General features: G+C 49.3%; 12 protein-coding genes across 12 annotated transcripts; 6 read left to right on the top strand and 6 right to left on the bottom strand.

The window, feature by feature from the left end:
• Positions 1-320: 320 nt before the first annotated feature.
• N7503_001870 (lipase family protein) lies at positions 321-2068 on the top strand (the record flags this gene model as incomplete). The annotated part of the gene is made up of 3 exons (XM_057061417.1): positions 321-780; positions 839-998; positions 1051-2068. 3 exons carry the CDS (start codon positions 321-323, stop codon positions 2066-2068), a joined length of 1638 nt encoding a protein of 545 aa, XP_056925379.1.
• A 266-nt stretch (positions 2069-2334) lies between these two features.
• On the bottom strand, positions 2335-3458 carry N7503_001871 (lysophosphatidic acid acyltransferase LOA1; the record flags this gene model as incomplete). Its single annotated transcript, XM_057061418.1, has 3 exons — positions 2335-3067; positions 3127-3364; positions 3428-3458. 3 exons carry the CDS (start codon positions 3456-3458, stop codon positions 2335-2337), a joined length of 1002 nt encoding a protein of 333 aa, XP_056925380.1.
• Positions 3459-3738: 280 nt separating this feature from the next.
• Positions 3739-5535, bottom strand: N7503_001872 (putative MFS transporter; the record flags this gene model as incomplete). Its single annotated transcript, XM_057061419.1, has 3 exons — positions 3739-4798; positions 4855-5101; positions 5151-5535. The coding sequence occupies 3 exons, from the start codon at positions 5533-5535 to the stop codon at positions 3739-3741; spliced, it is 1692 nt and encodes a 563-aa protein (XP_056925381.1).
• Positions 5536-5789: 254 nt separating this feature from the next.
• Positions 5790-8389, bottom strand: N7503_001873 (uncharacterized protein; the record flags this gene model as incomplete). The annotated part of the gene is made up of 5 exons (XM_057061420.1): positions 8356-8389; positions 8199-8303; positions 7461-8143; positions 7192-7410; positions 5790-7143 (listed from the first exon to the last, which is right to left on the bottom strand). Exons 1-5 carry the CDS (start codon positions 8362-8364, stop codon positions 5790-5792), a joined length of 2370 nt encoding a protein of 789 aa, XP_056925382.1. The 5' UTR covers positions 8365-8389.
• A 943-nt stretch (positions 8390-9332) lies between these two features.
• Positions 9333-10089, bottom strand: nctA (negative cofactor 2 transcription regulator complex subunit BUR6; the record flags this gene model as incomplete). The annotated part of the gene is made up of 2 exons (XM_057061421.1): positions 9333-9589; positions 9660-10089. The coding sequence occupies 2 exons, from the start codon at positions 10087-10089 to the stop codon at positions 9333-9335; spliced, it is 687 nt and encodes a 228-aa protein (XP_056925383.1).
• A 595-nt stretch (positions 10090-10684) lies between these two features.
• Positions 10685-13685, top strand: N7503_001875 (RING finger protein; the record flags this gene model as incomplete). Its single annotated transcript, XM_057061422.1, has 6 exons — positions 10685-10793; positions 10845-10954; positions 11033-11406; positions 11459-11699; positions 11754-12621; positions 12674-13685. Exons 1-6 carry the CDS (start codon positions 10750-10752, stop codon positions 13683-13685), a joined length of 2649 nt encoding a protein of 882 aa, XP_056925384.1. The 5' UTR covers positions 10685-10749.
• A 1077-nt stretch (positions 13686-14762) lies between these two features.
• On the top strand, positions 14763-15363 carry N7503_001876 (uncharacterized protein; the record flags this gene model as incomplete). Its single annotated transcript, XM_057061423.1, has 2 exons — positions 14763-14952; positions 15023-15363. 2 exons carry the CDS (start codon positions 14763-14765, stop codon positions 15361-15363), a joined length of 531 nt encoding a protein of 176 aa, XP_056925385.1.
• A 784-nt stretch (positions 15364-16147) lies between these two features.
• On the top strand, positions 16148-17926 carry N7503_001877 (MDR family MFS transporter; the record flags this gene model as incomplete). The annotated part of the gene is made up of 4 exons (XM_057061424.1): positions 16148-16306; positions 16359-16388; positions 16443-16875; positions 16926-17926. The coding sequence occupies 4 exons, from the start codon at positions 16148-16150 to the stop codon at positions 17924-17926; spliced, it is 1623 nt and encodes a 540-aa protein (XP_056925386.1).
• Positions 17927-18046: 120 nt separating this feature from the next.
• Positions 18047-18937, bottom strand: N7503_001878 (glutathione S-transferase family protein; the record flags this gene model as incomplete). Its single annotated transcript, XM_057061425.1, has 2 exons — positions 18047-18813; positions 18883-18937. The coding sequence occupies 2 exons, from the start codon at positions 18935-18937 to the stop codon at positions 18047-18049; spliced, it is 822 nt and encodes a 273-aa protein (XP_056925387.1).
• Positions 18938-19638: 701 nt separating this feature from the next.
• On the bottom strand, positions 19639-21119 carry N7503_001879 (uncharacterized protein; the record flags this gene model as incomplete). Its single annotated transcript, XM_057061426.1, has 2 exons — positions 19639-20888; positions 20936-21119. 2 exons carry the CDS (start codon positions 21117-21119, stop codon positions 19639-19641), a joined length of 1434 nt encoding a protein of 477 aa, XP_056925388.1.
• Positions 21120-21927: 808 nt separating this feature from the next.
• N7503_001880 (uncharacterized protein) lies at positions 21928-23139 on the top strand (the record flags this gene model as incomplete). The annotated part of the gene is made up of 1 exon (XM_057061427.1): positions 21928-23139. One exon carries the CDS (start codon positions 21928-21930, stop codon positions 23137-23139), a length of 1212 nt encoding a protein of 403 aa, XP_056925389.1.
• A 462-nt stretch (positions 23140-23601) lies between these two features.
• N7503_001881 (aldo/keto reductase family protein) lies at positions 23602-24665 on the top strand (the record flags this gene model as incomplete). The annotated part of the gene is made up of 3 exons (XM_057061428.1): positions 23602-23665; positions 23719-23811; positions 23857-24665. 3 exons carry the CDS (start codon positions 23602-23604, stop codon positions 24663-24665), a joined length of 966 nt encoding a protein of 321 aa, XP_056925390.1.
• Positions 24666-24939: the final 274 nt, after the last annotated feature.

Raw genomic sequence — 24939 nt, forward strand, 5'->3', positions numbered from 1 at the left:
ATCGTGCTGCAGGGCCTTGTCTCCCGTCGATCTGATTTGCTGTGCTGGAGGGTCGACACTGGGGCTGTGCGCCCGATGCTTTGACCCATCATCACCAATCGCTTCCACTTCCTTGCCTGATTGTGGCGCAGACTTTCATATGAGACCGATCGCAGCGGGGACCTGCATCACTCTGCGTGCTATGAGTTCTGCTTGAACTCTTGGAGGTGGGTCCCTTTCCTATCCTTCAGCTCCGATGATAACATCACACATCCGAGAGATTTATATTAAATTAATTTTTAGTCTTTATGGGGTTTCGACCGTCTTAATCTTTGCTCGCAATGGACTCAGTGGCTGCTCAACCCTCAAAGCGCCGTCGCTTCCATCAGTGGATAGGGCAACATCCTGGCGGGGCAGTGAATAATAACCATCCGGTATATAATTTGCCAACAAGTACATATTCCGTTCAGGGTATTCAAGCTGTGCATCCAGGACCTCCAGGTCCATACCATAATGAATATGGCGTTGCCTCCATGACCCATCTTCCCGCACGGGTCCCAGCTCCTCCACCACAGACAGACTGTGCAAAATGGACTTCATACTCAAAAATGAATCAGTCGGTTTCCAATCTCATGTCGCATGCGACAGGAAAAGCCCATGCTACGATTGTGGACCTAGAAAGACTGGTTCTACAGTGTGTGGGCGGGGCACCGAATACTCAGGAACCTGCATCACAGCTTTTGGACCAGGTGCTCACTTCAATCGACGTTGGCATTTTCTGTGGAAGGGAAAATGATCTTCGTATGTCCTGGCCATAGAAGCCTTGCGTTTTTTGATCACTGACTCTGAAAATTGGCAGTTACTGCATGTTCCCTCCCACTTCGATCAGATCCGAAGAAAAAGAATCGTCGAGAGACTCGAGCTGGAAAGGAGAAGCCGTCAGGTTCTGTCGACTATTTCTCGAAGGTTTATCTTTATGCAAATTCTCGGATGCCTCCAAACTTGCCTCCTCTTAAATTGTAAGTTCACGTCATTTTCTGCCATTTGGGTAGTCTTCTGATACGTTACTAGCTACCCTGCAACGTATCCACTTCTTCAGCTTGCAGCCCAGTATTCACGTCGAGTTTATGAAAAGCCTACTGGGAGAGAGCGAAATTCATATGTGAGTTCCGATTGGCGCCATGGTACCAAAGCAATGGTGATCAAATCCTTGCCCGTGGACAACATGAACACATTCGTTTTCTCAATCCGTGGCACTCAAAGCTTCATGGACTGGGCCGTCAACATGCAAATGGAACCCGTATCCCCAAAGGGCTTCCTAGATGATCCTACCAACTGCTGCCACGCTGGTTTTCTCTCAGTGGCTCGAAAGATGGTTGCACCTGTTGCCGCCAGATTACGCGCTCTGATCGAAGAAGACCCTAGTCGCATGTCATACTCGCTTCTAATCACCGGTCATTCCGCGGGTGGTGCAGTTGCTAGCTTGCTATACCTGCATATATTATCCAAATCTCCTGAAGTTGCCTCTGAGCTTACTCATCTACGGGGTTGCTTTAAGCATATTCATTGTGTTACGTTTGGTGCACCACCAATATCATTTCGGCCTCTCCTTCTACCTGCAAATCCGGAATATTCCAGGTCCATCTTCTTTTCCTTTGTCAATGAGGGTGATCCAGTTTGCCGTGCTGAGAAGGGGTACTTTCTTTCATTGTTGGATCTCTTTGCCAAACCACCACCAGGATCAATCTTGTCGTCTTTAAACTCGAAACCGCGCCCTGGGTCTACTGCCTACTGGGCAGTTCCTCCGTCTACCCTTTCCACGGCAGGTAGACTGGTATTACTTCGAGATAAGACGCAGCCGAGTAATCGCCCAGAGACATATCGCCCCCGGATTGACGGTGCTCCACCCCTTCCACCTCGAGAAGACGTTGAAGCCTACGGGATAACTGATGCCGCACTCCGTGATGTGGTCTTCGGTGACCCACTCACGCATTTTATGGATTTATATGCTCGCCGCATTGACATATTGGCCCGAGATTCTGCAAGAGTCAAGCCGGAACGCAAGTTTCTCCACTTCTGGAGCTCCTGATACTGTACAAATTTTCCGCCATTACTTGAAATAAAGGCTAGGTCCGCTATAACAAGAGCTAGCTTCCTATCCTGTGGAAAGAATTAATCAGTCATCAAAGCCTGGAGGCCTGTCCAGAACCTGTATAGGATCCTGCCCTGAAATATACCCGTGTACTTATACATGAATGCACAAGCAGAGAATTATATCGTCAACATATACCCTTGGTCTCATAGAATTTTCATCGATCTAACAATCTAAATGACACAAATGTGCAAGTAAACCAATCACCAAGTCTTCCTGGTCTTACTCCACTTCACCATAAACTCCTGCTTCTCCTTAACCCCCAATCCAACCCTCTTAACACGTCCTAGTCTTGCCAGCGATTCACCAACAAGGTCAAGGAACGCTTTCTCGCCAGTCGTAACCCCACCTTCAGCCTCATCCTCCAGCGTATCCAAATAATTAGAGTTATAAGTCGACTGCCTTGTCGATCGCGCAGGGGGAGCATCAGTCGCACTACGCGAATTCGTAACATACTCGGCAATCCGAACACGGATACAATGCGTCGGCTTGCTGAGCAGCGTCCAGAAGAAAGTGATATAGCTACCTGGGAGTGGGGTTACCACGTCCGCGGGTGTGTATCGCAGACTGACCGGGAAGACTTTGGTCTTGGGGGGTACACCGAGGAGAGCATGGCTCAACGGAAGGATACCGCGGCCGTTGGTCGTAGTGCACTCCGGGAAGATTACGATTGGTCTGTTAGGGTATTTCGCGACGAGCGAGGCCACGTCCACAAGTTGGGTACCTGGTTCCGGCTGCGATGATGGCTGTGCGAAGGCACGGATCACGGCTTGCAGAAGAGAGATACGTTCAACTTGGCGGGTGTTTGGGTATGCGGCTGTGAAGACCGGGTCAAAGATTGCGGCTAGGTAAATAGCGTCGATGGGAGAGGTGAAAGATGAGGCGATGACGGAGCCTGGTTGCGGGAGTCGAGCTTGTTGTTGCTTTGAGAGAGAGCTGGAGATGAAATGATAAGCGTTTGATCTGTGTTGGATGTGATTCCAGCTGACACATACCCTTTCTTGACTCCATCTACCTGTAGGTCAATCCACCAGATGCTGGGGACACCTAAGATGCACCATAGTGCGGCCTTTTTGCCCAGGGACCCAATGGGAAGCCATTGAAGAATCGCAAAGTAGGCGAATGTTACGAAGATGAAGAAAGGCAGGCGGAAGCAGAAGAGGAAGACACGGAGAGGGGCTTGTAAGCCTAATGACTCGGATGGAATGGGGAGGAAGGGCGCAATGCCCGAGCCTGGGTGGAGTCAAAAGTCAATACGACGGCGATCTGCATAGCATAGGATAGATAGGGACATACCTCGATCCCGGAACTGAGAGAATTTCTCCATTGCATCTGCGTGAAAAAGATGTGTTGCACCTGCCAAATTGGATTTGGGGAAAGCTTTACATGTGAGGAACCACGTGACATGCCGCGGTCACGAAGATTGTTAATCAGATCTACAGATTCCAGTGGTCACTGTTTAAACCCGAAATAAAGAAACATATTCGAGAAATAGTACGTATATATACATGTTGAGAAGGATAGAAAGAAAGTATAGCTAGATGAGGGGCCGAATCCAGTATAATAAAAAACCCACGCCGAAACACCACGGAAAATTTATCCGAGATCTATATGCAGTTATGATCGGCATCTTCAAATTCTCCAACCACGAATTCCGGATCGCGTGGGGTTTTTGGTAGCCGGAAAGCCCAAATTGCGGCAGCTACCATGCAAAATAACGTGCTAGTCATCATCCAGGCCAATCCAACCCAGACGCCCCCTAGACGAAGACCGAGCTGGAAAACTGTCGTGATTGACACACTGGCCACAACATTACCCATGGACTGTAAAACCTCAATCACTGTATATAAGCGGGCAGTCTCATCCCGTTCGACCAGCGTGGTAATAATCGATCGTGTGAGGAAGACAAACCCGGACCCAGATGTTTGTACGATCATACTAGGGATCAGAGTCCCGATCGTAGGCGAAAGACCAATTCCCAAGGTTCCAAGGGTAAGACAGATGATGCTCGCGCGAGCAAGGTAAAGGTCCTTCTCTGTGGACGAGCGCTTGGGGTTAAGGTAGTTCTTCTTCAGCCAGGGTAGAACAAACAGGAAGACCGGAATGGACACTGTAGGTCGGAAGGAGACGAGCAAATTGGCCTGTGCGAGGGTCCACTCATATCGTGTCGAGATATACTGTGTGAGGAACCATGAAGAACCGCGACTGAGGCGGTAGACCAAGAAAGCGGTCAAAAGAAGCAACACAGGCTTGCGGTTCAGGATGAAAAGGTATGGTTTCACGTAGAAACGGTAGTTTGAGCAGATCCTAGTCCAAATTGTGGGGTTCTGTTGGGCGGGATAGCTCCAAGACATGTGTGCCTCGTTATGTGAACCAATTCCCACGTCTTCATCATTGTATAATACGCCCTCGGGTTTAGGAGAGTGGTTCTTGGGCTCATCCTCAGTCAAGTCAGAAAGCTCAACATGAGATGGCTCGGGTGGGCTCGATGGCCGCACGTGCATGGTCTCGGGGAGACCAAACATCAACAATAGCCCTAAGAAAATAATGGCATGTCCGATGAATAGCGGAATCCATGGATTCAAGGACATAAGGTAAGACGTGAAAGCGCTAGAAAGGAAATCGGCCCCCATGGAGACGATACCGAACTGAAAGAATAGCGTTGCTCTGCACGAAGTTTGATTAGTTCTGGTATCCATATATCCAACCAAGAAAACAACTACCTTTCCTCTTCCGTCGTCACATCAGCCATCATAGTCCAAATAATCGCAAACGCAACAACCGGTCCCCCGCCAAGCAACCATGCCAGCGAAGAAAACCAGATTGCTCGTAATGGGAATATATCGGAAAACCACATAACCGCAAGCACGATTACAGAGTTGAGAGCAAAGCCAGGCAAGCCCAAGAGAAGCGTAGACTTGCGGCCTTTCCGGTCTGCCAGCAGACCATATGGAATGGCCAAGAGCGCACCTAGAGTATGGTCAGAACATGGCTGTGACATTTGATCAGCGCAACATACATAGCAACCCATCAAAGAACATGTTATATCCCTTCACCGCAGCCAGCTCGGCCTGTACCTCCGCTCCCTTGCACATTGCCTCCGGTACCTGGCCATTGGCCCCAATCTGACTCGGGTCGGTCACGGAGAAGAACTGGCGACACGCAATCGACTCAAAGATTCGGACCTGGGGGCCCTCAATGAAGGAGAAGCCGATATCCACCGCCAAAATCATGGCGAACAGAGTTACCTTCAATCTGAAACCGATCTTCTGAGCTGACACATCGTTTCCGAGCGGGTGAGCGGGTTTCGTTTCGTGAGGGCGGCCAGGGGTCGGGGATTGCAGTTCCGGGGCGAGGAACGGAGCATCTTCACGATCCTCGCGTTCAAATTCATGCGAGACCATGATGGCCGGTCATGCCGAGTAATATATAAATGCGGAGAATTAGAAAGAAGGAAAGAAGCACATGGTGTTCAGATTACTATGTTACTTATGCGGGCCAAAAGTGCAAGTTGGCCGAAAGTCGTCCAATCGTTGCAAGCGGCTCCGTCACGCGGGCGCGCGTCAGATTGGCCCCACTTTGGAATACATAATCTGACATTAGTTCGAGTTTATTGTGGATCAATATGTGCAATTGAAACTATTTACTATTTATATCTCTAAGGATACCCTGCTTCTTCAAAAAGACTTCCTCGTGCCTGCACCACTGCAGACAATTCTAGCAAAAACTCATAGAGAATCACGATATTAGTAAGAACATGGCCAAGTGTAACCGACGATTGCTCATGATCTGCATCTGGTGTGGGATCCACTTCCTCGGGTTGTACGGGAACCGGGGGAAATGGCATGGCTAACCGCTGGCGCAAAGCCTCGGCCGTGGAGTCCGACCCGCGAGAGTCAATCGGGCGCACGGACGACTCATCCCGCATTTCGCTAGACATTCCCGGTGATCGACCCCGCGAATGCTGCGAGGGTTCGGGCGATCCGGGGTGTGAGAGGCGCGAGCGCTCTGTAGATGTTGGGCCTGTCTCGACTGGCTCCAAGGAATCCGACATCGGAGGATCCTGCTCTTTGTGAAGTAGTTCACGACGAGCAGCGATCAAGACATCAAAGTCGGGTAGATCTTGCTGCCATTGACGGACTTGGTCTACCAGCCGTCGAAGCGCAGAAGTCAGAGTTGGGGCAGCAGTTGCTGGCCATGTCGGTGCTCGGTAAGCCTGGCGAACGTGGTCAAGGGCATCTGAAGGAGCCTCAGTCGGAGGGTCAAATTGGGCTGGGTCAACTAACACCCAACCATCTAGTGAAAACAGATGGGATGATGCGAGGCTCATAAGAACACCGGTGAGCGCCAAGTTGACGATGACACTGTTGGTGAAAAACGAATCAACACAACTCAGCAGACCCTGTACAATGGGGTCATCCTGTTGAAGCTGTTGGGGCAACGGAATATCTTTCTCGGCCCCCTCAACTGACACAGGAAGGCAAAGGCGTGACTCGAGTACCCATGTCGCATCCGAGACGTAGTTGTCGTAGGATTCATTCAAGGTCGGTTCATCAATGAGAGATGTCCCAAGACCAAGGAGCTGTTCAAGCTCTGTATTGAACGCACCGACAGACCGCTGCTGGGACGTTTGACTGGGTATCGTGTGGATAAGGGCTCGGGCAAACGGATGGTGCCGCTGGAGGACAACGTTCAATAGACGTAATGTTGCCAGGACCGTTTGTCGGTTTGTGGATTGAAGCCCCATGAGCGCGAGGTCACGCAGATTGAATAGAGAAGGCGAGGGCTGGGCTGCCTCTGAAGCCAAAGCAGCCAACACATTGAGCGATTTGCGTCGGCTTGCCGACATGTCCATTTGCTCCTCAGGTGGAGGTGATGAGGCTAATAAGAAATGCAAGATACGGTGAACCAATTCACCTTGTTCGATTGAGTCCAGGATACGACACATATAGGTCAACACAGCTGCTGTTGAACCGCCAGCCACGTCGGATGATTCTAATAGAGAAGGATATCTTCGAAGGTTAGCATCAAGACAGGCCCAATGAGCTGGACGTTCTTACAAGAGTTGCTCAAGGAAAAGGACCTGGAAATGATCCAGGAGGGTGTCATTGACTTCTGTGGACTTGCAGTGATCAATGGTGTCCTGCCAAAAGAGCAGGTATGACATGAACGCGTCCATAGCTTCACCCAGAGCGGGCTGAAGAGCAGTTACTTCATTCGCATGGTCTGAAAGCGCGATTATACGGGGAGCCTCGTCATCAGGCGATGGGAAGCATAAGCTGTGTTCCGTCAGTTTCTTTTTCGGATGACACGGCGTTTCAATACTCACCTGCCCAATTGGCTGTACAATGCACCTAACCCAGTTGCCATCAGCGTTGCCAGGTCACTCTCAATCAACCACTTTTCCAGATTCTTCGAGCGCGACGCGGTCTCAATCAAGTACAGAAGTCCAGTACGCGCGAAGTCACCCGCTCGCCCCTCATTGTGGACATAATCAACAAGTAGATAGAACAAAGGGAATTCATCCTTGCGCATGGTACCCGCAAACTCCGTCCCACTCGGGCCTGATGACTCGCCATCCTGGCCGATGGGGGTCGCTCGGGGGACAAACCACGCGGGAAGAATAGCCGGTTGCAAACGAATGTTGTTGGAGATGCCAAACAGCAATTCCACCAGTCTTCCTTCGGTCTCGACTGAGCCTTTATCTGCTCGCCGAACCAAATCCACCATTGCGCGAGCGAAGAGCCGATTGTCCACCACGCCATCCACCTCCGCATCGATAAGGGTATTGAAGAATGTGGTCGCCGAGCGCAGCAGTTGATCATCGTAGTACGATAGGGCTAGTTTTGTGACTGTCACGAATATCTGGGAAGAGGCGGCATAGGCCACGCAAGGATGAGGAGCCGGTCCTCGGGATTCATCGCTCAAGATCGAGTTGAGTCGTTCGATGTAGGCACGCGCGTGCGAGATTGGTTGTTCGCCGGAGGGTGTGTTGTTTGAGCGCCATATTTGCTTAGCGCACCAATTGTCAGTTTCATGAAGGATGAATTGCGGGGATGAAATGTACCTGGAGAGCATTGCAAGCGCGTTTGAATGCCGTTAGGCGTTCAGTTGGGGAGGTCGCCCGGGAGGTCTTGGATAGCGCGCGTGAACCGCCGATAAGACGAGACCACTATGAGGAATTAGCGACAAGGATAATGGATAGTACACACCGAATCACTTACAAAGTCCATTCTGTAGCAGCATCATCCCACGTAGTGGAGGGGAGAGTGAAGTTTACGGGGTCGAAGGTCGAAGTGGAGCCGCGGGAAGTCGTGTATCACGACGATCAGCTCCGTGCTTTTGCTAGTTCCCAATTACATCAACTCGCACTCGCCTTGATTTTGTACTTTTTGCTTTGTCTGGTCATTATTTTACGGGGTTCAAGTGTGTCTATACAACTTCAAAGCAGAAATGATAGCCAGAAGAATTAAGTGGTTTGTTTTGATCTCGATATCTTACCGCAGGTTACTAAAAAAAAGTTAGCATACAAACCCCACATTCTATGTCTGGATGATATTAGTAGTCCCGAGCCCAGAGGAAAACGTTGGCCAGGAAACTCCATGCGTCTGTATCGATACTTGTGTAGTTATAGCAATAGTGTTCATTTCATAGAGCCCGGAGATGCTACCTAGAGTATGGATACTCGGATAACATAACTAGAGGATGCTCAGCCCTGGAATCAAGGAGGGGGTTCAGGCATCATCAAAGGATGATACAAAGGTTATCAAGATTAGGCAAGCATTTGAGTCATAAAGGCAGTGTGATATGCAAGCCCAAACCTTCGTCAGTACTCTACTTAAAGTCCTCATCCGCTACGCGCTCTGGTGACAAATGCGCCACTCATGCCATCTGTATACCAATCCAAACGAAACCAACCTACGACTACTAGTACCGCCGGGAGGTAGATTAAAGCAGGTCAGATCAGTCTAGGATAAGACTGCTGACCACGCGGGACTGTGCCCGCACGAAATTGAACTATTCACAGGAAATGCGCTACTAAATCAACCCTAAACCACCCAACGCCCCCAGAAATCAGTTCCCGGTGGTTAAACCAATACAAAAGAAATAAAGACAAAAATCAAACCGATCATTAAAATGCGCCAGTTGCCCTATCCCATTCTAGGATATCATGAGTCGTTTTCTTTTCTGCAGCGGTGCATCAGTCGCTCTCCTCCTTCGGTTTACGACCGCCGCGCTTCCGACGGCCATCGTTCTGATCACTTCCGTCATCGTCGTGTTTCCGGCCGGCCGGTTGGTCGGGAACTTTGGCAATGATATCAGCCAGGAAATCTAGCACCTCATCCTTGGCGACGGCGTGCTTGAGGTGGCTAGCGGTGACGCGTTTCGAGTTGCGGTCCTTGGCTTCCTGGGCGGCCTTGGTGACCAGCGAGATCATGAAGAGTTCCAATGCCTTGGCTATAACAAAGAGTTAGCTTCCATCCGAACACCGGTCTATACTTGAAGGGAAGACAACTGCAAAACTTACACACTGCGATCGGAGTGACCTGGGCAACCTTGCCAACATCTTCATCTGCCTGCATAATGCGCTTGATTCGCGCGACAGGGAACTTGGTCTTGACTTCAATGCCCGCACCGGGGCGCGTCTGTGGGGTCTCATCTAGCATCGGCGCGACAGGCATTGTTGCGGTCATTGCGGGCTCGGGAACGGGCGCGTCCTCGGGCTGTAGGCGTGATGAGCGACGGGCCATTTCGTCTGCGAAGCTGAAACCGGGTTGGACAGGTGGAACGTACTGCTGGGGGATGCGACTCGAGCTGGGGCGCTGGTTGGGGTTGAAGAACGGGGATGCGTCGTAGGAGGCGCGGTGAGCTAGCGGGCTTAATGGCGCGTGAGGTGGGGGGTTTTCGGGGGGAGAAGAAAAGTCGGGAGATCTTGGTCGATAGTTGTCCTCTGTCATGCTGTAGCTGTATATAGCTTGGAAAAAAGGTAATTAAGTCATTCCTTCTAGCTTGAGCTCTGTCAAGTAAAAAAGAAAAAAAATCGGGAACGGGACTCGAGGGCGGTCGCGCCCTTTTTAAATTCGCAAGTGGATCTTACAGCTATGTGATTTATTAGCCTTTTTTCTTCTCCTTCTTTTCCTCTTTCATTCCCTTCTCTTTCATGAATGAATAACACCTTTTATTATATCCATCTTCCAATTTCTTTTCATTTCACCTTCTAGACTATCACATTCTCTTGTCTATGATGATACTTGAGTCCGGAGGGAGGCCCTGATGAAACCATATTGTATCGCAGGCACTGATGATGGACCTAAAATTACTTGATCTAATCTGAGACTTGATGATGAGGATTGATGTCATATTATCATAGATAGAAATCGACATATCGTTTAGCTAGCTATGCATTATGTGGTCTTAGTAGAATCGCTGATATCCCTTAATCCCGCGTAAATCCATGGCAAGCAATCTACATCGGCGGACTATTTATCCGACTCCGACCAAATTCCATATGCGCGCTTCTACACCAACTTCTTTCCTTCTGCTGACCTTACTCTCTGCCACAATTCCAGACGGTCTTATCGCGACGTCTTTAATTGTGCGCTTCTTCTCTTCCAGCCATGGCTGCGGTGGACCCGCCAGCTGGTCTGATGGACATCGCCAGGTATGCTTCCACCGATTCGCGAATGGCCAATTTGAGACTTACCGAATTCAGCACGCTGTCCCAAGATGACATCCCCATGAAGCTTCGATGCGCGATTTGCAACATGCTGGCGGTAAACGCCTTTCGCCTGCCTTGTTGCGACCAGTCAATCTGCGAGTCCTGTGAGTTTCACTCCACCAGCACCCCCTCGGCAAGAAAATAAAATTTAGACAATCACTGAACGAATACCTTTCTACCAGGCCAGTCATCTCTCGTCGATACCTGTCCGGTCTGCGCACATTCTCCTGTTTCTCCGGATCTCTGCAAACCAAATAAAGCTCTGCGCACAACTTTGAAGGCCTATCTGCGGACCGAAGAGAAGAAACGGGAAAAGGACCGCCAGGCCGCAGCGGCTTCGACCCCTACAATTCCCACCCCTGCGGAGTGCGAAACCCCTACTACAGACGCCCCGGTTGATCAGGTCGCCACCGAACCAACGCCAGCAGAGACACCTGAGGTGACCACGGCGCAGGGAACCGCGTTTGAAGAACCTATGCGGGGGGCCGAGGCTGCGGAGACGACGGAGAGTGCAGTGGAAGACACTACTCTTGACCCACAAAATTCGACAGATGAGGTATGTTTGAACGTCCATCATTTCGTTCACGGTGAATTAATTCCTCAAGCAGCCTAACGAGGCCACTGGTGAGCAGGTCGTAGACCAGTCAAACCCTGTGGATGCGGACGCTCTGCCAACCGATGGCGATATACCCATCTCCGATGAAGTGACTCAGGAGATGCCTCAAGCCGAACCTACCGCGATGAACATGAACGGTGGGTTCTCCGGGATGGGCTGGAACGGCAATGGCAATTTCAACGGCATGAACCCATTCATGGGCAATCCTATGTTCAACTTCCCGAATCAGATGAGTATGTTATTTACCCGCAGATTTTTTGATCTTCTTTACTGACCAATTTCTCCAGGTATGACCATGGGAATGGACCCGATGGCTAATCAGGGGATGTTCGGAGACTACGGGATGAACATGACTGGCATGGGCATGAACAACGGAATGAATTTTGAAGGGCAGGGCATGTATGGATCCTTAGGTTGGGACTCTCAGCAAAACATGTGGCAAGGCGGCCAAGATAAATTCAATCCAAATGCTTTCGCGAATGGCTCTGGCCCTCCGTATGGAGGAGCATTTGGCGGACCTAATATGTCTTACCCTAACGACTTTCAGTCTGGTTACAACGGGCCAGGATATGGCCGCGGTGGGTTCCGGGGTCGGGGTCGAGGCAATTTCTACGGCCCCGGTCGAGGTGGATATGGTGGCCATGGTCAAGGGCACTACGGTCATGCTAACCACGGACTTCCTAATCGCCCAATCTCCAGTGCTTCGGTGGGCCCTAATGTGGCTATGGATTCTGAGGCCCCTCAAAACAGTGAGAATAATGGTGCTACAGACGCAATCGCAACAGATGGCAATGATGCCGTGTCTGCAGACCCAGCATCAGCCGATGACCAACAACCACAGGGCATTCCTACCATTGATAGTTTAGACCAGGCCCTTTCAAATGGGCCAGGTGGCTATCAGGGTCCCATGGGCCCCGGCTACGGACGAGGTGGCTACAGTCACATGCGGGGTTCCATGGCCAATGGCCGCGGAGGCTATTGGGGCGGACATATGTCTCAATCTCATATAGAACCAAGAAATCCCGGTGTGGAGGGAGCTCCAGCAGCCCCGCGGGCAATGCGACAGGGGCTGCCCAATACTAGCGTCCTGCGCCAGCGAGGTTTCCACCAAGGGCGGCCCTCGATAAGCAATAGTATGGGAGGGCCAACAAAAAGGTAAGCCTTTTGCAAGACACTTGTAGAGATCATGTTCTGATGTTTTCCACAGCAATCCTGACACCCCTACTCTGACCCGCGCGTCGTCTGGCGCCCCCTCTCAACCCCCGCGTGCTGGATCTCGCTCTCGTTCTCCTTCTCAACACCAAGCTTCTCGAGCTCAGTCGCCTTCAGCTCCTGCAGCTGAAGATGACCGAGAGAGCCGTCGCGATCGCGATGTGAAGCGCCTTGCAGAGCGGCGGACTCACTCACCATCTGCGGCGTCATCAAGACGCTCTTCACGCCCTCGTCACAACGACAGTGACCGAGAACGACGCAGTGGCCATCGATCGCATCGATCACGTCGCCATCACAGTCGTAGTCGCAGTCGCAGTGCCAACCGACGCAGCGATAGCCGTCAGCCTGACCGTCTTACAGCGATTTCCCAGGATGAGCCAAACGGCCACTCCAGATCATCCTCTGGAAAAATCAATCCCCGTGACCTCGCAAGCCGAATCGGGAACTCCCATCGAACCAGCAGGGATCGGCCCAGCCGTCGTGAACAGGATCGAGAGCGAGATCGCCCTCGAGACAGCCGCCGTGGCGACCATGATAAAGATAGGGCACGCGACCGTCGTGATCGAGACCGAGGAGACCGAGCAGAGCGCACAGACCGGGACTCAGAACGAGACCGTGACCGTGACCGTGATCGTCGTCGAGACCGCGACCGCGATAGAGAACGTGACCGAGAACGCGGTGGCAGAGACCGCGAAAGGGACCGTAAGCGTTCCCGTCGTGATCGATCAGAGTCCGCAAACGCCAGCGATCACTCTTCCCACCCCCGAGCCCGGCGTGTGAGACGCGAAACGGACGATCGCAACGATCGCGATGCTCCGTCCACTGCACCGGAGCCAGAGAAGGAGAAAGATCCTCATACCCTGGAGCGCGAAGCGCGAAACCGTGAACGCCTCCAACGCGAGCAACAACGTCGCGAACAAGCCAAATCTGGCAACCGCCGCGACAGTCGGCAAGAACGTGCGGGGGCCGGCCGCCGCATCAATTACAAATATGAAGATGAGCTTTAGAGGGTGAGGAATAACAGTACACATCTATTGCACGTCAAAATTTACATGGCTTGGGAATGGCATCCGGCATTGCTTTGCTGCTTTTCTTTTTCCCATATTGCATCGCATTTAACCCCCTGGTTGTGGGGTTCGGTTTCTTCCAAGGTTTCAGGTCGGTCGACAAGAACTGGCTGAGGCGCGTTGCCTCAGGTAAATACACTTAAGCCATATTCAAATAAAAAAAATCATGGTTTATTCAAGAATTTCAAATACTTCAATTTTCCAACCTTACAAGGAAGTTTGTCGGTCTTTGAGCCTCACCAGATAGTAATGTAGATTCAATAGAAATGCCTGGGCCCCGGGGTTCCTTTGTACGCAGCCCATACTGTCTATGTAGCTTCAGGGTCGGAGATCTACATCTGGGTAGCCAACACTTTTACGCTAGCCTACACTGTGGACATTGACCCAAGTCGTCATGTAGATGAACGGGGATTCCAATGATTAGCCGCACCGCATGACAAAATCCCATAGTTTCAGGTCAGCACTGCGTCCAGTGCGGGCATCATTTATTAAAATATAGACCTCTGTCCTCAAATGTGGGTCAAAACCTCATGACCATGTACCTTGCTTGAAGTCTACGTATTTGAAGTCCTCAGGCCTACGATCAGTTGTACAGTATTTTCAGTTCCACCTGGGCAGGTTAGGTTGGCCCAGGCTTTTAGGGTTTCGGGAGACAACCATAGAGAATATATTTTCCGATGTTAACTGGAACCCATGTAACCAATCATCTAAAGTCAACTGACAAGACATTCCCACCTACGTACGGATGGACGTACTTCAAAGCAATCGAGTGAGATGATAGGTTATCCATACACGTACCAAACTCAGCAGATGTGACGAGTCAGACTCCATAAAAACCCGATATGTACTTGAGATCTGGTGGCCATTGACGTCATCCGATGTCGAGTTAATCTATATAAAGTTAAATGTGACAACAGCACGATTTCCGGTTTCGAGATATAAATACTACGCAAGTATCGCATTTCATCCTCTCAAGCACCCATCTATACGGATTCCAAGTTCTATAAATCAGACATCATGAGTATTCCAAACATCACGAAGCAACCGCCTTCCGAAGACGACATGACACCCCAAGAAAAACAGAGCTATGGTGAATGGCTCAAGGAGGCATACAATAACGGATATGAGAGATGGATGCCCTGGATCGAGGACCAGTATCTGAAATGGTTCGGAAAGGGCGACAATAAAGCGTCTTATGCCACTAAGGGTATGTTGTGTTCTCGAAGAAGGGCGGGCCCTAAGATGAAATGAGACTAATGAAGTATATATTCTGATAGACTCGCTCTCCAAAACGAAGATCACCGGTGTCGATCAAGTAGATCAACTCCAAGACGATGTGAATAACCTTGTTGGGAACCAAGTTGGCGACAAGGGATTATTCAAGCCTGTGGGGCAATTTGCATCAAAAGAGGGAATAAATCGTGCTGAAAGGAATGGCAAGGAGGAAGATGGGTCGTATGCTTCTAACTCAGCTACGACTACGTTCACGGATGCCGGAGCAAAGGGTATGAAGGGTATTGGATCTGGAGTATCATATGGCGCACAGTCAGCCAAGGACCTTACTTCGGGGGGATTGGCGAGCATGAAGGGGCTTGTGTCTGGGCAAAGCGAGAAATGAGTACGGTTCCAACATTGATGAGACTTCTGTTCAATGGGAGGAAATATTGACAATGTTTGGATTTTGATATTGTGATTGTTTAGAGTAGCGACTTCTTTTGAATGATATTCCACTTATACGCTCATGACTCTGTTAGAGATGTGGCTATGCCGAGGTCAAACAAAGATTAACTGAGAAGCGGAAATAAAGTGTTCTAGATACCAGTAGAACACGGAGCCTTCCGATTTTAGAATATTGATGCCTACCACTAGTTTCGATGGGCGGATAGTCGTTCTACCGTGGACTTTCAGATATATGAATGGCTAAGAAGAAAGAAGACATGAACCATGTATGCTTGTTCTTGTAAATCAATGAAATTATCAAACAAACCTTCTTATACTTCATAGCGAAAGTTTCTTCGATCCCCACGTGTTAAAGCCTGCAACGAAGTGCCGAATGAAAGGGGTTAAAATGCGTAAGCTCTCGATCTGAGTGGTGAATGACAGTCTCGCTAGACCCAAAGAAGCGAACCGAGTCTCTCTGATTGGTGTATGTGGAGTAAATAATAGCGGAATGACATCACATCGATTTGTACCTAGATCCGCAAGCTCGATTCGAGCTTAGGGATAAGCTATCTCCCCACTAAAATGCGACGTTTTGAAGAAGTTTTCTTGGCTTCAGCTGTCTGATTAAATGTTCATCTTTCCTTTTTCTGGCTAACTTGCCTTTCATTCACATTCTTTTATCATGTTTTCTTGAGTTACTAATTATTATCCGACCTTTTGCCGATCGCTCTCTCTCTATAATGTCTGGCGAAGAACACGAGATCGCTGCGGCCCAAGTGGCAGACGAGGAATACGGCACCAAGGAAAAAGTGTCCGAGGATGATGTTCCTGAGGAAAACGTGACCTACCAAGATAGCCCTAGCAAGCAGCGGGTTGTGATTATCCTACTTGGATTAGGGGTAAGTTGGAGATCGACATTTAAACGTCTACCGCTGATCATTTGATATAAAGTTATCGGTCTTCCTTGCTGCGCTTGATATCGTAAGTACATATCAGTCGAACCCCTCTTCAGAGTAACAGGCTAACAATACAAAGACCATCGTCTCCACTGCTTTACCGAAAATTGTCGCTCACTTCAAGGCCTCCGACTCTGCCTACTCATGGATCGCATCGTCCTATTTGTTGGCAAATGCCTCATCCGTGGGTCTATGGGGAAGGCTGAGCGATATCTGGGGCCGAAAGTCTATTCTTAGCATTTCTATCATTCTCTTCCTAGGCGGAAGTTTAATCTGTGCACTGGCGATCAATGTCAATATGCTGATCGCCGGCCGTGCCCTGCAAGGCGTTGGCAGTGGTGGTATCACCGTGATGGCCAATATTTGTGTCTCCGACTTGTTTGACGTCCAAAGGCGCTCTGCGTACCTTGGGATTTTCGGTGCGACGTGGGCTATTGCTGGCGCCGTTGGACCTATCATCGGTGGTGCCTTTACGTCGTATGTCACCTGGAGATGGTGCTTCTACATCAATTGTGAGTGCCTCAACTACTGCGATCATGATCCGTCGCTAACAGTCAGTAAGTGCCCGTTGGTGGTGTCGCTTTCTTCTTTCTTTTGTTCTTCCTGAAGATCGATACTACAAAGAAGACGCTCGTGGACGGCCTCGCCTCGATTGATTGGATCGGTGTAGGCCTCGTCATCGCCGGAACGATCATGCTTCTCCTCGGATTGGAATTCGGAGGGGACCAATTCGCCTGGTCATCAGCCACAGTGATTTGTCTCATTATCTTTGGAGTGGTCGCCTTGATCCTCTTCGGCATCTATGAGCAATTCCCCTCTGCACCCATCATTCCCTTGGCCGTCTTTAACAGCTGGCAAAATATCGCTCTTCTTCTGGTGAATTTCTGTCACGGGGCGGTCTTCATTGGAGGATGTTTCTACCTCCCCGTATACTTCCAGAACGTCCTGATGGAAAGCTCCATCATGAGTGGTGTTCTTCTCCTGCCTTTGGTCGGCGCCCTGGCTATCTCATCTGGCCTAGGAGGTTGGTATCTGCGCGCGACTGGACGTTTCAGGGAGGTTATCATCTTTGGCATGTTCTTCACAACACTTGGATACGGTCTATACATGGATCTGAAACCCTATGCATCCTGGGCGCGTATTGTGCTATACCAGATGATAATTGGTGTTGGATTGGGCCCGAACTTCCAAGCAACCCTGATCGCTCTACAGGCTAATGTGAAGACGTCGGAGATGAGCCAGGCAACCGCTGCCTTCTCTCTTGTCCGACAACTGGCAGCCTCCGTATCTGTGGTTGTTGGCACGGTGATCTATAACCATGAAGTCGCTGTGCGGAAGGCCAAGCTGGTGGCGGCCTTGGGATACAACATTGGGACTGAAATCGTTGCTGCATCTACTGCCACATCTAGCATCACGAAGGAAGTACCTGTCGATGAGCGCCAAGTCATTTTTGACGTTATCAACAAGGGCCTCTCGTATGTCTGGCTGTTCTATCTTTGTATCTCAGCCCTCGGATTGATTCTTGCCTGCACTTTACGGAACCTGCACAAACAGTCATCATGATTGGATCCTATATACTTAATTGAGATCTGGTCTTATGCCACATAGAATAATCTATAATCTACCCATTTTATTTTCATGCCAATCATTCAATCATAAGGATATACTATGACTCCGTCCAAATTATACTTGAGACTCGGCAGTCGATGAAACAGGCCACTCCTTATCCTTACCCTGACCTTCCAACCAGGGTAAACAAGCCTCATATAATGCCTTCATTACACCATCCCCTAACCCCATAAATCTCTCAAAAAGATCCTTATCAAACCGCTGTATAAACGCAAGTTGACAAGCATACACCAAATCCGCATACCCAGCATTCTCACCCTCAAAAAAAGGACCCTTCTTCCCTTCTCTCCCCTTCAACATCTTCACAATAACCGCAGACTCAGTCTCAACCAACTTCCACAGTTTATGAATGGTTTCCTCATCTGTAGGCCTCACCTCTGGCAACGGCTTCCCCAGAGCCTTGGACCTTGTCTCATGGAAATACTTCTGCCCTCGTGGATCCAGATGATTTGGCACACGCGGGATAATGAAGGGTCTGAATCCAGGCTCCAGGAGTGCCATGATATTCAATACAGCGAGGAATAATGCGTAGCTCGTGTCGCCGGATGGGAAAAGTGGTGGAGACGGATATAGTTTGTCGAGGTGCAGGGCGATCGGGAGTGAGTCCATCATTGCTCCACTGGGGCTTGTGGCTATTAATGACCTGTGCGTTATTGCTGGTAATGTGTATGATCTGCCTTCCTTATGGGGTGGCACATCTAGACTGGTCATGAGGGCTGCGATGTCTGGGTAGGAGTGCCAGCTTTGCGTGTAGGGGACCTTTTTGAAGTTGAGCACTGCTCGGGTCTTTAAAGTGTTATGAGACCATGATTTTGAGGCACCTGGTGCTTATTGTGTTAATGAGTGTGTTTCTGCTGGGGAGAAGCTTCAATGCGGGGCTACTTGCTGACCTTTTTGATCGGAGAAGAGGTCGAAGAAGTGAACGGGGTCCACCTCTTCTGTCATTCTTTATCTCGAAGTTCAGGACAAAGTCAAGAGACTATCTTTGACGAGAATCCCTGAATCTTACTCAATATTCAGCCTCCCAAAAGACCGAGCTAGGCTACCCGTTGAGTCTTCAGTCAGCTCACACGACACGACGGGGCAGGATTTGGTGGCGTCGGTGCGAAGACCGGAAATCCAAGCTTGAATTGGCCCTGTCATGCGATTGGTGCATTTTATACTCAAGGCACCAGAACGTCGGCTTATCCTAGCCAATGGAGACCGTTTTAGAATGGCGAAAAGAGGGGTTGACGTTTTCAAAGAAAGTGGCTTTAGGGATGAACAGGGATGTGGGATTGGGGGCTGGGATGTGACTCAATCAGCGAAGATCCTTACCCCAGAGTGTGGGCGTTTGCATTGCATGGTCAGGCGGATGAATAATAAAGAAAAATGAAAATCTGTTTACAACGCAGAGTCCATATGATCTTTCCAGGAAACAGAGCATTTACTATATCCGAAGATAATGTCGGAACTTGCAGTGTGCCCGATAGAGGATGTTGCCCCAATATATAGCCTTCCGTTTTCTCAGTGAAAATTTCATAAGAACCTATTTGCAATCAACTGAACGGAATAATTAAAACTTGAGAAGTCTATCTATCTTGGTATTGAATGATATAGTACATAATGATATATGTCGTATTCGTAGTAATACATAACAGTCCAAACTAGACTCGTTGAGGCATTCGTACACCCTGTGCCCTCTTCAATAATGGCAATAATCTCTTCGGACTCCACCTCCAGAGAACAACCCAGCCCCCAAGAAGTGACGAAAGTCCCGTAAAGATGATCAGTGGTCCATAGGAACTTCCATAGGCGAAGCGCTGACTCGCCGCTATAGTTCCGGCATCAAGTAATCCAACACCTGCAATTCCGCCACTCACATAGCCGATTCCTCTGACGCCGTTTAGTAGACCATAGAGCATTCCAGGATCGACCGCCTCGTTCATCTCGGCAGCCTCGCGTTCCATCTGCTTGAGGATCCCGCCCCAAGTAGCGCTGTAACCACTGGAAAAGAATCCAAACGTCATCGAGAACACTATAAGGAGACCTATAGCACCCTGTGTCGTCAAGCCCCATAAGAGAAATGCAGCGAGAGCCGAGAAAAGTGGTGGTATGGCGCAAACGACCTGGACAGAAAAAGAGATACGCTTGTTATCGCTCAGCCACCCAAAGAAGGAGGACGCAATGATACCAGGCGCGTTGAAAACGGCCAGCATCAGGGTTCCCGAGGTCTGAGACAACATAGCAACATCTCGAGCGTAGGTGCTTAGATACGTCTGTGGGATACCGTATCCAGAGCTCTGGAAAATGATGGCGATACTGTAGAAGTAAATTGAACGGTGTCGGAGAAAATGCCAGGGAATTCTGCGAGCGCGAGTTTTGTGGACCTCGACTTTCGATGGGTGTGTTGGGATCATGAAGATGCCAATAATACTCAATCCACCCACTATCGCAGTCCATGCTTTCAGAGTTGTCCGAAAGCCATAGGTATCGATCATCGCTCGAAGCATGAATGGACAGCTAGTGCCAACAATGTTTTTGCAAGACAGAACAATCCCGTATGCTACAGCACGGTTGCTGGAAGTGTACCACTCGCCGAGAGAGAGCGTGGTTGGACTGTAAATGAGGGCGCAACCCAGTGCAGAGGTCACTCCCTGAGTCGCAAGCAGCTGCCAAACCGTGGTGCAGTAAGCAGACGCGAAGAAACTTGCACATGCAATCACGATACCACAAAGAGCGGCAAGCTGTCGTCGATGGGCCCATCGTCGAGTGAAAAGAGCGAAGAGGAAGGGCATGGATAGATACATGACACCATTTGCGGTCGTGCCTATTACGCCGGTAATGCTGCGATCCCCCTCAAACGTCCAGTTGTCGAAGTAGTATTCTTGAATAACACCATAGCTCATAGCAAAGCCTGCACGAGTAAGTATGGGTGGTTAATCCAAAATTTGAGCAACATACCCCAGATCGGTAGCTGGAGAATTCCAGAGCCAATAAGTACAGTGATCTTGGTTTTGTTCGATTCAACCTGGCTTGAATCAGTCGGCTCTGTATCTATAACCCTTCGCTCGATGTCAGAACTATCTTGTGCATGACTAGCCGGTGCTGGCAACTCCTCGAGGGAAAGCTGTTCGGGTTCTGTCATTTTGGCTGGATTGATACCAGAAGAAGCAGAGCCGGGAAATGTGAAATGAGATAAGGGAGATTGTGATCCAAGAGCGTCATCGCTGTCGGACTCGGCCGTGGCGCCGTACGGCCTTCGTGCCGGTGGTCTTTCTTCTGCGGGTCTGAGACCCACTTGCGGGGCCACAGTTACTATACTAAATCAACGAAAACCTTGGCTTCAGAAGGAGGTTTTTAAATTGAACACCACAAAATTAGTTGAACGCCCTCACTAACCGCACTCAAAGTAGCGCAGTATTAAGATCCAGAGAGTAACATTATTGAGTACATACCTAAGTACATATCTGCTCACGTTACTCTGTAGACTACGCTGGACTGTGAAGGTGATTAAAGAGTGATACTCGTTAAGCTACCTTTTATTATTTATATTATGACTCTTATAAAGCGTTATCTCGTATATTGACGTAAATTAAGCGAGGTGATGCAATGTACTTGAATACTTGAGATAGCGGTTTTTCCGAATTACGATTACTGTACCATACCGAATGTAGGAATAGAAGTGGTGTTCAATTATCGCGCTCCCTTCAGAAAGGTATTACATACTCCTTGTGACCGTTGTACGATATGCTCAAGACAGTTAGTATATTGCGTATTCCCGACGCCAGGGAGATAAAGACCTTCCATTACAAATGAAAGTTTGATTTTCGCAATCCTCATATAGATTGCCAGCTGTCTTACTTGCATTCATTAAAATTTTGATGTTTCCGCGTTAGTTATATTGCTAGGTATACGCCTTAATATCCAAATCCTTTCAACGTTATCATACCCCAATGGCCAACATTGATCCACGCTTGTTCTATGAAAAGGCTCTTGTTGACAATGGTATCACCCATGCGTTTGGAGTCCCAGATTCTTGTCTCAAAGGTCTCCTGAGCTTTTTATACGCAACGAAAGATGTACCGGAACATATCGTCACGGCAAGTGAAGGTGCTGCTGTCAGTCTCGCTATGGGTTACTACCTGTCAACCCAAAAGCTTGCGGTCGCATATATGCAGAATTCAGGCCTCGCCAACTCCCTTAATCCCTTGCAATCAATGGCCGCTAAAGAAGTATTTGGTATCCCAATGTTGCTGGTGATAGGTTGGCGAGGCAGACCTGGCGAGCACGACGAGCCAGAACATGCCTTGGCTGGGCCATGTACGCCGGACATTCTGACGTCCAATGGCTTCCCTTACGAAGTGATGCCTGATTCACTTCCAGAAGTCATTTCAATGATCGGACGTCTCGTCAAAATCGCCAAAGAAGGCTGTACCCCTGTTGCCCTTTTGGTGCCGAACCACAGGTTTGCCCCATTCCGACAGGACGAGACGGCCCAAAATGGGAAAACTAGCGAGATTATGAACGGAGCCAGCACGAAGATTTATAAGCGCCTTTCCCGGATGGAAGACTGGCGATCTGCTGAAGGGGAACTTCCCTTGTCCCGCGAAAATACCATTCGTTATGTGCTCAAACAGTTCTACCCAACTGATGTCACCGTGTCATCTGTTGGTGGTAACAGTCGTGAGATATACATGATCCAAAAGGAGACTGGCGAGGATCTATCCCGTAACTTCTTGTCTATCGGCGCCATGGGCCATACATACCCACTTGCGTATGGGGTCCAGATTGGTCATTCCTCGGGAAGGGTGATTTGCATCGAAGGTGACGGTTCGTTCTTGATGCACATTGGCAATGTTGCTGTTCTTGCTGGCCATACTCCCTCGAACCTAGTCCATGTTGTGATTCACAATCGTATACATTGCTCCACTGGATACCAGCCTATTCCCATCAACACTGAGAATTTTCTGTCATTGGCCGGGAGCTTGCCTTATAAGCAAAGATTCTTCGTGGATAGTGCGGAGGGTTTGATTCAAGCATTTGAGTGGGCTAAGGAGAGCACGCTTGTCGTTGTCGTCGTCAACCAGTCGGTTAGGAAGGAGTTGCCTCGTCGTTCGGAGCATTGCCATGATTTGAGAGACTCGTTTATCTCTAGCTTTGTTTGAAATAACTCTCAGATGGCTAGAGTATATGGAAGTCAATGGAATTTTATGCAGTCCCTTTCTGAACGCACACGGTTGGCCATCAGAAATTTATCTATTGTTTACGTGAACTCTTGTTGAATATCCAGAATATGCGCGATTTAACTTTGTTTAATCATGCGGATGGAAGTTCTGAGATATATGTGAAATACCTCTTGAATTCACTGTAAGACTAATTCAATCGGAATCAAAGAGGATTTGAGCTATCTGCTGCTGCCGGCGAAATGGATTGGAGAGATAAGTAAGGGCTTGTAAATGAGGCCTAGGCCAGGGCGGCGTTCGTCCCGACGTTTATGCTTATACACCCCGCGCCTTTCCTAAGGATTTTTCTTTCTCCAGATCCCTCACCATTTATTGATTCTCGCCCCTAGAACCACAATAAATACTGGCAATTGAATTACTCCAAAGCATCGTTAACTATTCAAAATGGCTGCTGAACGGAAAACCAGGATCCCGATCATTTTCGGTGCGATGACCTTTGGAAGAGAAGGTTTGTTGCTGGTCTCAAGCTTAAAGTTCAGGACTCCGCTAACACACCACCAGGCGTTGAACAAGCGCGTATTCATGACCTCAATGATGCTAGTGCTATGCTGGACACATTCCAACGCCATGGTGGCAAAGTGGTCGACACAGCCCGTGTGTACGCCGAAGGATCCTCAGAGGAATATCTGTGAGAGCTAGATTGGCAAGCCCGAGGCCTTGTCGTCGACACAAAGCTTTACCCCAACATTGTCGACGGAACTGGCAAGATGACTCACTGCACCAGCGACCTTCGCACTTATCTCGAAGAGTCTCTCAAAGCCTTAAAGACAGACAAAATTGACCTCTGGTACCTTCATGGACCAAATCGGAAAACCCCCTACGAAGAGACATTTAGAGCTTGCAACGAACTCCACAAGGAAGGAAAGTTCAGCCGCCTCGGCCTGAGCAACTACATGGCTTGGGAGGTGGCTTACATTAGCGACATGTGTATGCACAATGGGTGGATCCGTCCAACAGTATACCAAGGGGTGTACAACGCCATCCACCGAACCGTTGAAATGGAATTGTTCCCTTGTCTTCGGCACTACGGCATCACATTCTACGCATTCAGTCCCCTCGCCGGCAGCCAGCTTACTGGTCGTTACAAACGCGATACGCAGGATGCAAATATTGATTCAATGTCTAGGTTTGATCCAAATACTTTCCAGGGACGGAAATACAGGCGCCGCTTCTGGAATGAGAAAATCTTTGATGCCCTTGACATCATTCGAGAAGCGACGGAGAAGCACCAGTTGACTGAGATGGAATGTGCATTCAGATGGCTTATGCATCATTCTCAATTAGATCCCGAGCGAGGAGACTCAGTCATTATTGGGGCAAGTAGCTTACAGCAACTGGAGCAGAATCTTACTCTTCTAGAAAAGGACCCCCTTCCTCAGGATATCGTCGAGGCTCTCGAGTCAGCATGGGCTGTGACGAAGGGTGTTGTCAATAATTATTGGCATTGATCTCCTATACTTCCTGTGGAGCCAGAACTTGAGTATGGGCAATTGTCTTGATCTTTTTATATTTGTCATTCTAATGTAATCCATGGCTCTTACATTCAATCACAATACGTCAGATGCCCCCGGGGACCATCATTTGTTAGTCACAAAGCCAGTTTGGTCAGTATCATTCATCGTTGTACCAATGTTTAGCCCCGGTATAGCTACATCATTGAAACATACTGTCGTCCAACTTTCCCTCCCCTCCCATAGTTGTGAGCCCTGAGAGAACTTGCCG

The sequence above is a fragment of the Penicillium pulvis genome, assembly GCF_028828015.1.
Source record: "Penicillium pulvis strain IBT 33274 chromosome Unknown contig_12_segment0_segment0, whole genome shotgun sequence".
Lineage (NCBI taxonomy): Eukaryota > Fungi > Ascomycota > Eurotiomycetes > Eurotiales > Aspergillaceae > Penicillium > Penicillium pulvis.